The following is a 14898-nucleotide window of genomic DNA, read 5'->3' as shown; positions in this document are numbered from 1 at the left end:
AGTTCATGTAGCTACTCTGCAATGTGAGATGCAAGGCAACACGCTCTTGTTTTTTCCCCTCATTCAACATACACTTGAATTGAGTTTAGCCCTGAGACCAGAGTAGCCCCTGTCTTGTCTTGTCTGTCCCTAGTCTGTGTCAATGCCGCAGTCCTCATCCCTCTTGTCCCAGCCTGTCTATCTGACGATAGGGCTGTTGTATGGGGGCGTCTCCACTCAGTGCGCTGACCCCCTCTCCTCCATTTCCAGCACAACCTGACCATTCTACGGCAAACTGGGGGTCTGGGCATCAGCATAGCCGGAGGAAAGGGATCCACACCCTACAAGGGGGATGATGAGGTGAGGGCCGAGGACCGCTGTGGACACTCCTAAATGTACCGATGGGCTGCGTCCCATATTCCCCATTTACTGCTCTACAGGGCCCCGGTTCAAAAGTAGTGCACTACATGGGGAACAGGGTACTATTTGGGACGCTTTCCTATTCTGCGGACCTATTGGGCCTTGTGACTGTGTACTAGAGTCCGTCCGTCTGTCTGTCCCTCCAGGGCATCTTCATCTCCAGGGTGTCTGAGGACGGACCTGCGGCCCGGGCTGGGGTCAAAGTGGGAGACAAACTCCTCGAGGTAAAGTCTGTGCACGCACGATAAGATGTTGCGTTCATGGTCTACATGAACAGGCCTTTTGACTGTAGAGAGAGCCATGTGAACCATGGTCTCTGCTCCCTCCCTCTCAGGTGAACGGCGTGGCCCTCCAGGGGGCGGAGCACCACACGGCGGTGGAAGCCCTGCGCAGCTCGGGCACCGCCGTCTCCATGAGCGTCATCCGGGAGCACATGGTGGAGCCGGAGAACGCCATCACCACCACGCCGCTGAGGCCCGAGGACGACTACTTCCCCCGGGAGAGACGGGCCAGCGGGTTGCCCTTCTGCATGGAGGCCAGCTCCCCCGCAGGCCCCCGACACAGGCGGTCTGCCTGCCTGGTCCGCAACGACAAGGGCCTGGGCTTCAGCATCGCCGGGGGCAAGGGTTCCACAGCTTACCGCACGGGGGACTTGGTGAGAGAGACGCGCGTCCTTAGTGTACAGCAGACACAGAGTCACACACGTACCTGCTGAATGTACAGTAGACACAGTGAGACACGCCGTAGAGTTTCCATATCTAGGTCGTGTGGTGGAGGAGTATTGGACGCCATTTCATCCCTGATGAATATTTAATCCCTTCGTGGTGAAACACCGTGTGTGGTGTCAGGTTGTCCCACTTCACAAGTCAACGGCAACTTCTAACTGCACTAGCTACAGCATTAGAGGGAGAAGTCTAGTCAGGAGTGGTACGTTTCCTACCTATTTCTGTTTAATGCCCAGTCATAGCCTTCAACCCCTCCAAGGTTTCCATCATTCAGACAGCCACTTTTCCACTCCTGACGTTTTACAGCCGTCGCCAAGGAGACAGATATGAATAGCGAGCCTTGACACCTGATAGGTCCTGTGTAACTGGGATGTGGGTATTTTTTGGGGCCACCGCATTGGCAACGTTCATGGCTACATGTCCTGTGCAATACTGCTCTCAAACAGACCCCCACAGCCCAGGGAGCCCACGGACAGAAACTGAGACGCACGCTCACCGCTGGAGTCTAAGTCATGTTGTGCCTTTTCTGGAATGGATCAAGATGGTCTCTGTTGAGGCGGGCTAGGAGTAGGCCTGCACTTTGCACGTGTACATGATGTTTATTATCTATGCATAGTCACTTCACCCCCACCTACATGTACAAATTACCTCAACTAGCCTGTACCCCCGCACACTGACTCGGTACCGGTGCCCCCTGTATATAGCCTCGTTATTCTTATTGTGTTACTTTTTATTATTACTTTAGTCTACTTGGTAAATATTTTCTTAACTCTTCTTGAACTGCGCTGTTTGGTTAAGGGCTTGTAAGTAAGCATTTCACGGTAAACTCTACCCTTGTTGTATTCGGAGCATGTGACAAATCCTTGCAGCTTGTGGAACTCTCTTCTTCAGGCAAAGGGACTGGAGGACTCAGGGTCTCCGTGTCACCGTGAGCGGCGGACTCTGTTGTCCATGAGGTGTTACTGGCCTGTAGCCTTAGCCACCTCTGAACTTTAACCTCTGAACTTTTTACTGCAGTAGGATTGAATTATTACCATTTTTGTTGAGTGCGACCTCTCAATATTTTGTATAGGTTTTCAGCTAAATATTGGATTTGTTTGCGTTGTTGTTGGTAGTGGAGTGTAATAAAAGGCATTATGGTGTTCTTGTGCTCACAACCCAACACAGAAATACTTCTGAACAAGCCCAAGCCAACTATTGAGAGCGGCATTAGACTAGTGACCGTGAATATAGGCGTGCAAGGCTATATTTTGTCCTGGCTGTGTGAAGTAGTCGTTACGGGACGTCCCCTGCTGACCCTGTGGTAACCGCCATCCCAGAATAGACTGACTGGCAGTGATGGAGCTAGCAGTGCATTGTTGCACCAGTCTCACCCCCTACCCTCCCTGGGTGACCAGGTACACAGCTAGCAGACACGTCACTGTAGGTTAAACCGAAGGGCGTCGCATTATGATCGGTCTCCTGACTCTGTCCGTCTCTTCAGGGGATCTACATCTCCCGAATCGCAGAGGGAGGGGCGGCCCACCGAGACAGCACGCTCCGCGTCGGGGACAGGGTCATCACCGTGAGTACTGCTCCACTCCTCTGTTTTTAGCCCCATGGAGCCGTCCCAAATGGAATCCTATTCCCTGTGTGGTGCACTATTTTTGACCAGGGAATAGAGCCATTTTGGACCTCACCAATGCTTTTCTCTCCTCTCTCGCCCTTATCCTCCTGTCTTCATTTAAATTCTTTGATTTTTCATGCCAATGTTTTAGTTGAAATGTTAACATACGTATTTTAGTCATTTAGCAAGCACTGTTTTCCGGAGTGACTTGCTGCATAGTGAGTGCATTCAGCTATGTTGAAATGAAGGCTGCCTGTTCTTTTTGTAACTGTGACAGATGGTTTTGATCAGGTACTGCCATAGTGAAAGACAACTCTTTCCCACTCCTATTCTTCCGTTTGTTCACTTTTAGTGAAGGGATCATGCAAAACTTACTGCAGCAAAGTATTCCGCATTACACTGTTATGATCCCCAAGTCTAGTCTTGTCTTAAGATGAATTGGATTAGCTTGGGTTCGGTCTGTGTCAACTTCCTGCAAAACACACCAAGCAAGCGCACACCCATTCGACAACCAAGCGTGCACACACCGGTTGCTACTTCCAAAACAAACACAACTATAATGACAACTAACACTTATCCCACTTGAGAGAATTGGGCCTCTGCTTGTCCTGTGCCGCTGCTGCCAGTCCATCTAGGCTGCGTCCCAAATAGCACCCATATTCCCTGTGGGCTCTGGTCAAAAGCAGTGAGCTTTATAGGGAGTAGGGAACCATTTGGGACGCAGTGGCTGGACAAACATGACCTTAGCTGATATGTATGTGATTGACAGCTGAAGCCAAGGTTCCTGCTGCATGCTGCTTCACTGTTCGCGCCTCTCTTTGGCATCGTAATGGTGTTCTCGTTCTGTAGCACGGTCTTGCCAGAGTTGCATGTACCCTCATGCCCATACCTATGACCATGGTCCATTGGCTGCAAAGATAGGGCCTTGATATGATTTTGTACAGGCTCCTCCAGCTTTTTTAATTTTTTTCCCCTGAACCAATCTCGATTCATTCAATCTCAACATTTGCTAACCTCAGTCACGTTTGTGTGCGGTGTGGTGCGGTGGCCTCGTCTCCTATGGCTACTCCTGTCTCGTTCTCTGAATCATAACCGTTTCTCTTTCTCTCTCCCAAATCCTCTTCTCCCTCCTATTTGAGGGGGGATCATAGAATGGCTCCATGAATGATTCTGTTCCTACCTACTCTCTGCTTCTCCCTTACGCTTTCTTTCTTTCTCTCCCCCCTCTCTATTTCTCGCGCTCTTGCCACCTCTCTCCCTCTCTCTCTCTCTCTCTGCATGGCCACTAATGCACATTGTGTCTCCTTGCCTGTTGGGTGTGGTGGTGAGAGGGGGGGGGGGGGACACACACACACACTCTGGAACGGCTGACGTGGTAACCGCATGTATTACCATAGCAGCAGCCACAGTAAGCATATCAGCCAATGGTAAGAGCCGGTACTGTATGGTCAGTGCTGGCTTCTGTTTGTCACTTGGACCAGAGGACCAATCGGCCACTTTCTTCAATCACTCAGGACCTCGTTCATGTAAGTTTACAGACTGCAATCCATCCTCAAATTCCCCCTGCAAAGTAATAGGATAGTTGACCATTTCTGCAGCTTAAGACAAGGTCTAGGAGCAGTACTGAGATGGAGCTGTATAACTCGGCCTGGCCCTGTAGAGAAGTATTAACGACTCTGCGTGCCGTTGCTGACTCAATCAGCCCATTTGGCCGTCATCATATGATATTGCCCTCGGTGTTTTCAGTGAGCAAGGCAATTGGATAGAATGGACATAAGTCAGATTGGCCAAAGTCTTAAATATAGTATATTGTGTTGACAGGACTTTTAGGACTACTTTTTGAGATTGGAATATTGGAGAAAGGGTTTCTCCTACTGTAGCTTCCAGGATAATCTCCTCTCTTGCTAGCTTGCCCTCTGCTCCTCCCTCTCTCTCCTCTCTCCGCCTGCCTCCCTTCCTCTGTATGGATGCTGGCTCCTGGTGTCTTCAGTTATCTCTCTCTCTCACACAGTCACACATGCACTCAAACACTCAGGCTTGCTTTGGTACGGTACATCTCAATGTACTATATTGAGCGATGATTGAGAGTTATTTTACAGTGATGATTTGCAGCTTTATGGCAACGTGATGTTCTTCTACTCAGTAATGACACGAGTCTGAACACATGGCTGTCCGCCCTCACCGAGCCTCCAGTCCTGAGTGTCACACACTGTGGTTGGTCAGTCAGCCTACTGATTCCCGCCCTCATTGGTTGTGCCGTTGGATTCAGATCAATGGTGTAGACATGACAGAGGCCAGGCATGACCAGGCAGTAGCGCTGCTTACCGGCACCTCCCCCACCATCGCCCTCCTGGTGGAGCGCGACCAGGCCGAGCCGGGCACCGCAGGGGGCTCCCCGGGCCTGTCCCGCGCCCGCGCCCACTCCCCCCCGCCCCCAGAGCCCTCCGACTCGCCCGATCAGGAGGAGGGCAACGACGACTCGCCCCACGGGACCCACCTGAGCCGGCCGCTGCAGGACGAGTACCCCATCGAGGTGAGACTGAGGGAGAGAGGGAAGATGGTACAGTGTGGTGAGGGTGGTGGTTAGTTACCATGAAGGACCTTCAGATTTATTCCAGTTTTAATGCCTTCTCATTTGGCCTTTATCTCAACTGCTCTCCAGCTCCAGAGACGATGGTACGAAGACTTAGTCCTAACCTAAGTTGAATACTGTATGCTAGGATGTTTTAGTGGGGCCCAGTGAAATGCTGTATTATTCAGAGTGAATAATGCCAAGAAGTGGGGTCTGTTCCATTGACTAAGAGCTTAGGCCTGTGTCTAGTCTCATTTACAAGTAGATGTGGTAGTTCCATAGATGGTTTGTGGTCTTGTCAAATAGGGGGCTCTCTGGGTTAAGGTATTGAGTTGAAATGTGTATTTGGTATTTGTCTGCTGGAACACTCTGTCTGTGATGTTTTTCTCCAGATACTGTTTTTCTGGTGCCCCTGTCCTAGTCAAAGTCCCTAAAATAAAAATTTATAGACAACACTGTTTACGTTAGTCGCTTCACTTCCTCTCCTGACAGGAAGTGATGTTGGTGAAGGCGGGCGGCCCTCTGGGACTGAGCATCGTGGGAGGCAGCGACCATGCCAGTCATCCGTTCGGCATCAGCGAGCCTGGTGTCTTCATCTCGAAGGTGGCTCGCTCGCTCGCTCTCTCCTCTCATATATATTTTCCCTGCTCCCATGTTTCCTGGTTTGTGTATCTCACCCTCTGTCTGCCTGTGCTAGGTGATCCCGCATGGCTTGGCGTGTCAGAGTGGGCTGCGGGTCGGGGACAGGATACTGGAGGTGAACACCATCGACCTGCGCCACGCCACCCACCAGGAGGCTGTTAAAGCCTTGCTCTCCAACAAACAGGAGATCCGCATGCTGGTGCGCAGGGACCCCTCACCGCCGGGGATGCAGGTGACGTCTCGTAAACACACATGTACACGGAAATAGGCCTACGCACACACACAGGCCTACGCACACACACACACACCTTCTGTCCCCTTCTCCACACACACTGTCCCATATCCTGATCTATGTGTCCCTATACAGGAGATAGTGATCCAGAAGCAGACTGGAGAGAAGCTGGGCATCAGCATACGTGGCGGTGCCAAAGGCCACGCTGGCAACCCTTTCGACGCCACCGATGAGGGCATCTTCATATCCAAGGTACCTTTAGGCATTACGTCTTGTCTTTCTCACCGGGTCAACCACTACCCCAATGTAGATGGTTTTCCCTTTAGTGGTATTGCCTTATCCCCCCCCCCCCCTGCATTGCCCGCTGTAGGTGAGCTCCAGTGGTGCAGCGGCCAGAGACGGCCGTCTGCTGGTGGGCATGCGGATCCTGGAGGTGAGCAACCACAGCCTGCTGGGCATGACCCACACGGAGGCCGTCCGCGTGCTCCGCGCCGTGGGAGACACACTGTTCATGCTGGTGTGTGACGGCTTCGACCCAGGCAACGCTGCCGCCATAGAGGTAAGGGAAACTGACATCCATTCCGGGTTGTTAATGACCCTCAGTTGCAGAGTCAGATTCAAAATGGACGCTGTGTTTATTGTGCGTCTTCACAGGCGTCGCCGGGCATCATTGCCAACCCCTTTGCGGCGGGCATCGTGCGTAAGAACAGCATGGAGAGCATCTCCTCTATAGACCGAGACCTGAGTCCTGAGGAGATGGACATCCTACAGAAGGTGAGAATAATATGATGCAGAAATCCAGTGTGAGGTTCTGTGCTCAGGCTACAATGGATGGTGGCCGGTGCACAAACCATGACAAGGTAAAACCAAGGAGGCCGAGATGCAAAAATATACTACATTTAATCCATGCTCCAAAGAATAACAAAAGGTGCTAGTGCAAAGTGATTAACAAAATAAGGAGCGTATGTTTCCTCAAACGCATAACAGAATGGATGCCCGTTAATATGAAACATTTTGACCTAAAAATCTATTTCCTAGGAGGTGGAGGTAGCGCGAGAGACGTCCCAGTGGGAGAGAGAAGAGGTGGTGAGTGAGACTACGTAGCCAAGTCCTCCCTCGCATGCTTTTGCTGCTACTGTGGCAAATAAACGGAGCACTTTTCTAATGTGTGTGGATTCTATCCTTTCTCTCCTTTTATCTTCTTTCTTACCCCCCCCCCCCACTCCCTTTCTCCTACCCCCACAATGTGTCTGGGTCGTCCGTACACCATCTCCACTCATCCCACCGCCACTTCATTTCTCCATCTTTGTCTTTTTGCCTATTTCACTTTCCATCCCACCTTCACTCATTTCACCCTCATTCTCTATAATTACACGTGTGTGTGTGTGTGGCTGGGTGTCCTCCTCCTCTCCACCTCCCCCTTTTCTCGATGAAGGAGCGCATGCGCTTGGAGCGTGAGGAGGCTACTCGCCTGCTAGAAGAGGAGACCGAGGTGAGACTGATACCCCCTGGGCCTCCGAGTCCTCAGCTCAACCAACCATCTCCCTACCAGAAAGGGGACATCTCCAGTCCAGATGAATTTACTATAATATTTGGATTGGAATGTTCTGGAAACTTGTGCTTCAATACATATTTATGTAATGACAAAGTAGCTTTGGTCAGTTACTGAGCGACACATGAGAGTAGTATGACAGGAAGTGTTCCCCCCCCCCCCTCAGTAGGTCTGACATTCAACCTTCTGTTCCCTCAGAACCTGGGCACTGGACCTCTGAATCTGGACTACCGGACGCTGGCCGCACTGCCCACCACCGCTCTGCAGAAGGTCAACAGGGTAAATTGAAGTTAATAATTTAAGGATTTTACTTGAAAGGTAACGCAAACCCCATTTTGATGATTACGGTGAAATGATGAGGTAACTCTTATATATACCCTGTGATTCCTGACTAAGGCTGTGAAATGCCTGGGTTGAAATGCCTGGACTTGTTTGCTGACTATCTTGGAAATGGCCCCATTGCGACCAGAATAGACCTCCCTGTGGAATCTGCCCTGTTTATCTTCCCGGGAAACTCTGTGACCAGAGGCCAAGCAGGTGCCTCTGGAGGCCAGGGGGAGAATGTTGAAATGCCCCCACCCCAATGTTCACAACTTTGACTCCTGCGTTTCTCGCCAACGTCTTGGGCCTCCTGTCTAGCGTATGCCAGGCCCAAAGAATCGACAGCATCTACAATGCAACCTAACCATTCCGTTGAATTCTGTGATGTGATGATGAAGCACTGCATCCCAAAACAGGATCCATTTGTATTGTTAATGGAGACGATTACTGTTGCACTGCAGGTTATGTTGGTGCGTCCACCTTGGCATAAAGACATCGCCTAAAGAAGAAAAAAAGCCAGAGACGAATGGAAGAGCGAGTACACAAAGAAAAACTAAAGGCTGCATAGGAATGTACATCATCTGCTGGGATGGAGGGAAATTATGCAGCCAAAATGGTTGGTAGCTGGTACAGTAAAAAGCACTGGAGTCTCTGGGTTGATTTGGGGGAGGGGGACAGCTGCCCCCAACACCACCCAGACTCTGCTCGGGGTTATTTTAAACCTGGCTGAGATTGGAGTCGGAGGGGTGCGGGCAAAAGAGGGAGGGAGAGTGTCCCAATGTGGGTTCTCGGTCATTCAGTCAGTGTCCCTGGAAGAGTTTGGTCTGAGTGGAGCTACTGCACCCCTGGTCCCTTCAACCAACAGCCCACAGTGAGTATAGGGACAGTGTCAGACAAGACTGCGGATTGACTGTGCTCTACTTTCTGTGTCTTTCTCTCTTTATCGTCCTATATTTGTGCGTTTCCTTCCTTCGTCTATTCAAGTACATTGAGATGCTTTCTGGACCGTCTTTGTGTCAGTTCTGTGTTCCAGCTCCATGTGTGAACGGCAGCCATTTTGCTAACGATGTGAATGACTAAGGATTTGTGAGCTGACAAGGTGCTGACTTTGGCCGTCTCAGACCTGTCACTGTTTTAGGGTCTGCATAGATAAATGAATAGGCAAGGCTATAGTTTGTGACAAAATTGCTCTTTTTTCCCCCTTACTTAGTTTGTAGTAGGGATGGTTATTGTATTTCGAGGTATTTGGGTTAGATATTTTTTTTCTCTTTATGCCACAGTGGGTAGATTAGGAATCTAAGCTCTTGTACTAAGCCATGGGGCTTTTCTGCAAACGCTAAACCTATCTATATATATATATATATACATCTATCTATCTCGTGCAGCTGTTCTTGCATTATGGCTATGCATTACAGTTGGAATGAGGACCACTGGGTTCAATGACCAGAAGATTATTAGTGCTTCTTGGCATTAAAAGTATGCGGTAAACAGGATTGTCTCGTAATTAAACTTACTTGGCTCCAGCCTTTCCCAGGGTGGCTGGGTAACGTTAGTTGGCATGTTGGTCCCCCCCCCCCCCCAGCTGTCTTCTACTGTCTTCCGAGCCTGTGCCAAAAGGGTACTTGTTCACATTCCACCCCAGCGGGTGACCCCACTGACCTCCAATACTATAGGCGACATTTTTACCGGCATGTCCGCCAAGACGACACTACAATGTGTCACAATTCAAGACTGCATGTATTCTTGGCAACGCCATTTGGATTGTCATGACATGTCAAGGCCATTGTCGTGGAATGCACGGGACAATGTAGTTCTGAAGTAACTAAGCCTCGTCCGACTTTAAGCCATGGCATATTTTGCACATTACATTTTGAGTTGATCGAAACCTGTGTTGCCTGTGGAACACACCCTGTGACGCCACGTTCTGGTTAAAGAATATTTATTTTATCCAAGGACCTTATCCACAGTTGTGTGCGGTATTGTATCTAGTCACGCATGAAGGCCGGCAATTGTGGTTTGCTTCTGTAATGAACTCTCTGTTGTCCCGTATGTGACGTGTATTGAGGCCTGATTCGTAATGTAAGGAGTAAACTGGAGCCTAAGTGTCTTCTGTCCAACTGTACTGATGGCGTTTGGTTTATTAAAGGTGGTGGCAGGGAAGGCTGCTCCAGTGTTAATGTGAGCGTAACTAGAAGGATAGATAACCCTTTAATGCTTCTGGTATAACGTGAATCAAAAAACGAATCTCCTTCTCCCCAGATGAAATTAACTGTCACATGGGCTGTGCTCCTCCCTTATACACCGAAAGCCCTTCTGCATTAGAGATGTTTTGCGCAAGACCTGGACGGTAGGTATTTGAGTTGTAAGGCTGAGAATTTTTCCAGATCTACCGTTTGGAAAATTCCCAGAATCAGAAGGGAATAAGCAGGAAATCCGGGATTTCCGGAATACCTGGGGACTTTTAGCAAAGTTACTGAAATTTTGCAGCTGGGTTTTTGGATGCTGACTAGGCTATGGCTGTGTCGTAAGGCTTGTTTTCTGAGCATGGTGGTAGCACTATGTGCTGGTAGCACTAAGTGCTGGTCACACATGAGTTTTGTGTTTGATGACTCTGGTATCTGGCCTGCCAGAGTGTCAAGTGGGTCTAACTCTGAGATTAGCTGCGTGTCTATTTTAGCGTTTTACACAACACTGCTCCCCATATCTGTTATCCCATCTGTCGCCACTTCCTTTTCCTCCAGTCTTTATCTAATTTCTTAACACATGGAGATCAGTCGCCATCTCTTGTTATCTAGCTTGGACTTTACCTTCTCTGTATTTCCACCTTCTCCTCTGTATTTCCCTCTCGTCTTTATATATCGGTCTTTTTCTCTTCCTCAGTTCTCTCTATCCCTCCCCCTTTCTGTGTTTTATCGGCATCCCTCTCTGTTCTGATTTCCGTTTTCCTATGCCTTTATCCCTCTCTCTCTTTCTCTCTCCCTGGTTCCTCCTCAGTTCGCTCCCTCTGTCTGTGTGACTGCCTTCATGGAGGCCCCCCTGCAGACCCAATGTTCTGACCCCTTAGAGCCCCTGGGCTTTGGCCTGGGGCAGCCCTCCACCTCCCTCTACCACGTGGACCCCCATGCTCTGCCTCAGTCCTGCCCCACTATGATCACAGAGGCCGAGCCCCTCTACATGTCCCAGCACTCTCCGAGTCCCTCCATCACCTCCTTCAATCAAGAAGCAGCTAGACAGGAAGCCCCGCCTACCGGTGAAGAGGAGGAGATTCTGGTGGACTCCCAGCCAATCAACTTCAGTGAGAACCCCTTCCTGGTGGCCAATCGCAAGGGAAAGGGCCGCCCCCCCTCGGAGCGTATCCTATCAGGGCCTCCCATGGGCTACGGGAGCGGCGGCAAGTTGCAGCCCTGGTTGTTCAGCAAGGCAAGCGGCCGGCCTGCGTGTGTGGGTTCTAGCCAGCATGGTGTGTGGCACAGTGAGTGGGATGGTGTAGGAGTAGCACTTCCCTTTGTCTCTGCGCACCAATATAAATGTTTCAGCTCAGAGTTTATGAGAGAGATGTGTTTTTGAGTTTTCCATTGTAACTTAACCATTAGGGTAATAAACTGATCTGACTTATTTCCGTGGCGTTTCTCCCTGTAGTCAAGGATACACGCTTGCTATTGTATGACCTCATCATTGCTAATCACCAACCAGCCAAGATGACTTGAATGACGGAGATGTGTAAAGTCACCTGTTCTGATGGATGTCTCCTTCACTAACCCATTGAAAATAACCATGAGCATGTGACTGTTGGAATTGAGATGGAGAAATGTCCTGCTATGAATGAGTGTGGGAGTGCACAGCGCAGCAGGGACTCTGCAGTGGAACGTTCCCGCTAGAAGTCCTGGACTGGTAGGAATGTCCACTCAACAGCTGTGAGGAGGAACTCGAGCCTCGATCCTAAACATCTCAAGTATGAGTTTGAAAGGAACGGTAACCATGGTACAGTAGAGACACATGCTAAAGTGCACGGTGTCCAGCGGTAGCTGCTTGTTGACTGATATGAGAAGTGTATGTGCTCAAGGACATGTCTGCTAGTATTTGCTGCACCAATAGGGTTGCCGAAATCTGGTGGCTTTCCCAGAAGTCCCACTGTTGCCCAGAAATCCTGGTCTTAAGTGTTCCACAATAAGCTGGAAACTAAAATAGGTAACAGCTGCTAAATCTCTGTCTCTGTCTCTCTCTGTGTGTTGTCTAGGCACCCTCCACTGAGCCCCCCAGGACAGACAGTCCCATTAGAGATGCCCCCTACTCACCTAGCACACAACCGGTAAGTCCACCCCACCCCCAACAAATCCTCTCATTGACACCTCCGCTTTCATAGCACCTATTTATGTTATCTTTTTCCATAAGTCACTTCAGAGAACAGGGTAGATAGCATTGAGGTACCCTACCTGCTGGTTCACCCTCTTCCTCCTTCCCTCCCTAGCCCAGTGCTCATTCCTCCACCAGCTCCCTGTGTGCAGGCAGGGAGACCCGCTTCGTAAGTGGTCTGCTCTGGCCTGGCTTTGTCCGCTCAGCTTCCATAGACTACTATCAGTAGAGTCTGATCCTTTGCCATTGTGTCAGCTGTTTTTAATGAGCTGTACTACAGCAGAGCTAAACTACAAGTGTGACTGCTGAGCTTGCCATAGCCACTTATTACTGATGCTTTCTCTGCTTCATGCAGTATTCGACTCTGGTTGAAACCCCAAATGGTGCCCTATTGCCTTTTTATAGTGCACTGCTTTTTACCAGGGCCCATAGGGGATAGGGTGCAGTTTGGGATGCGCACTCCGTTTTTGGAGACTCTCTCCCTGTTAAGGACCCTACCCGAAACCTGTGCCTTTTTAATTCTAGCTTGGCTGGAATTTGTAAGGAACCCTGAGCTTTGCAGTGAAAACAATGTTGAAATATGTTTACCAAGTATTGTGTTCTGAGCTACTGCAGGTTATTCAGTTTCAGAACAGATGTGTTCCAGAATTCAGAGCTAGCGTTAATTTTGCATCGTCAGGGTAGTAGTGGCGAAAGCGTTTCCATTCTGCGTGTATGTTTGTGTGAGAACCATGTTTTTCGCCTGTACAGACCATGCCTGCATCTTGAAAGCGCCAGGGTGAAATATCCTCTAGGTAAAGATCTAGGATCAGCTTCCCCTTCCCCAATCCTAACCTGAACCATTAGTGGAGAAAAGGCCAAACTGACCCACGATCAGCATCTAGGGGCAACTTCACCCTATGTTGAAATGCTAGCATCGGGGTGTGTGACTTGTCATGTAAGCCATCGTATCAGCTCCATGCATTCTGCTGTGTTTTCTTTCAGGCAAGCATTCATTTCCCCCCCACTGCACTGCCTGCCAAGAATAACTCGCCATTGAGTCCCTATGAGGTATTGACCTTCAATATAGCACGTATGGGGGCAAGATCTGTGCTCTCATTGTCTTTCATTGACAGTATTTATTCCTAGACCTTTCTCACTGTTGAGACTATATTGAAGTTGTGAACATCTTTGTTGTGGTTTTCCCTTCCAGACGAGGCCGGGTTCCATCCAGCCACTCTCCCGTGGTGGCGGGCGGCCAAGCACCTCGCCAGGCACTCCGGACGGGCACAGCAGAGACGGGCACAGCAGTCCCAACCCCTTCCAGCATGGCCCCTCCCCCATCAACTCCCAGACCTCTGTAAGACCCCTCACCACCACGTAGGGTGAGGGTGAGACCCCCCCCACCCCTGTTCTGCCGTCTCAAAAACCGGTGCCTCACTGACTCACAGCAGTGTCACGAATGCTAATCGCCAAAACAATTCTAAAACATGATTTCATACCATTTCGGAAGCTACTTACCAAAGAGTTTGAACTGGGTCCCTGTCCCTGCATTCATTCGCACACAGGAACTCACAGTAATAGCGCTGTTGTTGAAGACGAGCTCTGTGAAAGTGGACCTGCATTCTCAGCCTAACTCGCTGCGACTGTAGCCAGAGCCAACCAATTGCACACACGGGAGTTCTGGAATGTTTGTTTCATTCCATCTGGTGATTGGGCTAACCCCACGGCATCAGCCCTCAGCTATAAGTCAGCTATGGGTTGAATCTCAACCATCCCCCAGTTTCCTGTATATAAGGTTATTATTGCCGCCGAGTTGTGCACATTACCTGAGTGCCATAGCTTCAACAAGGCAGGCGCATCCTCATCCGCCCAGCCCTACTGTCTGTCTCTCGAAACATCCCCCTCGTGTCATGGTCTGTCTCCCACCTACCTGTTCTCCCACTTTCTTCTTCAGCTTGGCTGTTTTATCTCATAGTCCCTCTCCTTGTCTTGGTCTGTCTCCTCCTCCTTCCCTATGGCTCCTCCCACTTCATGGACCTCCCTCTCTTGCCTCCTGACCCCCTCCCCCAGCTGCAGCCTCGTGCCCCCTCCCCTGACACGATCGATGAGTTCTCCCTGAACCCCAAGCAGGCATACAAGGCGTTTGCCGCCGTGCCTCACTCGCTGGCCATGCTGGAGCCGCCGCTGCAGGTAGGCAGGTTGCCCCGCCCATGCGACCCCCTGGGTCCCAACAAGCATGCTGTGGTGGTCGTCTTCACCGTTTGGTTGTGCCCCCCCCCCCCCCCCGGACTAGAGCAGGTCCCCCACCCCCCTCGTTTGGGCCTGTAACTGTGGTCCGTACTGTGTTGAAATGCAGTCGTTTGTGGTCATTAGTTTTGTACTGTACACAGCAGCAGCTCTGTCGTCCCGGTGCTGCTGTTCACGATTCACCCTCTGAAAACAATCGTTCCGTCATCAGCCGCCTGTGGCTCCTGTGCTGAGAAGTCCCATCCATTTTAAATCCCATCTCAACCA

The 14898-nt window shown here is 50.3% G+C and overlaps 1 protein-coding gene across 15 annotated transcripts in view; it reads left to right on the top strand.

Annotated features, from left to right (window-relative positions):
• LOC139531912 (protein scribble homolog) overlaps positions 1–14898 on the top strand; it is a 107590-nt gene that overhangs the window by 82123 nt on the left and 10569 nt on the right. For 8 of the 15 annotated variants that reach the window (XM_071328864.1, XM_071328871.1, XM_071328872.1 and 5 more), the window contains 18 exons: positions 250–339; positions 546–623; positions 734–1054; positions 2608–2688; positions 5000–5263; positions 5795–5905; positions 6000–6176; positions 6312–6428; positions 6547–6735; positions 6831–6950; positions 7215–7262; positions 7612–7668; positions 7927–8007; positions 12287–12358; positions 12518–12571; positions 13387–13452; positions 13595–13741; positions 14455–14574. In XM_071328864.1, coding sequence (XP_071184965.1) covers positions 250–339; positions 546–623; positions 734–1054; positions 2608–2688; positions 5000–5263; positions 5795–5905; positions 6000–6176; positions 6312–6428; positions 6547–6735; positions 6831–6950; positions 7215–7262; positions 7612–7668; positions 7927–8007; positions 12287–12358; positions 12518–12571; positions 13387–13452; positions 13595–13741; positions 14455–14574 — 2193 coding nt within the window. The remainder of the gene's footprint in view (positions 1–249; positions 340–545; positions 624–733; positions 1055–2607; positions 2689–4999; positions 5264–5794; positions 5906–5999; positions 6177–6311; positions 6429–6546; positions 6736–6830; positions 6951–7214; positions 7263–7611; positions 7669–7926; positions 8008–12286; positions 12359–12517; positions 12572–13386; positions 13453–13594; positions 13742–14454; positions 14575–14898) is intronic. The other 7 variants (XM_071328867.1, XM_071328874.1, XM_071328873.1 and 4 more) reach the window with 5 other exon arrangements.

Source organism: Salvelinus alpinus, chromosome 10 (assembly GCF_045679555.1).
Source record: "Salvelinus alpinus chromosome 10, SLU_Salpinus.1, whole genome shotgun sequence".
NCBI classification, from domain to species: Eukaryota; Metazoa; Chordata; class Actinopteri; order Salmoniformes; family Salmonidae; genus Salvelinus; species Salvelinus alpinus.
Note: the sequence above shows the minus strand (reverse complement) of the source record. Positions and strands in the feature narration are given on the sequence as shown.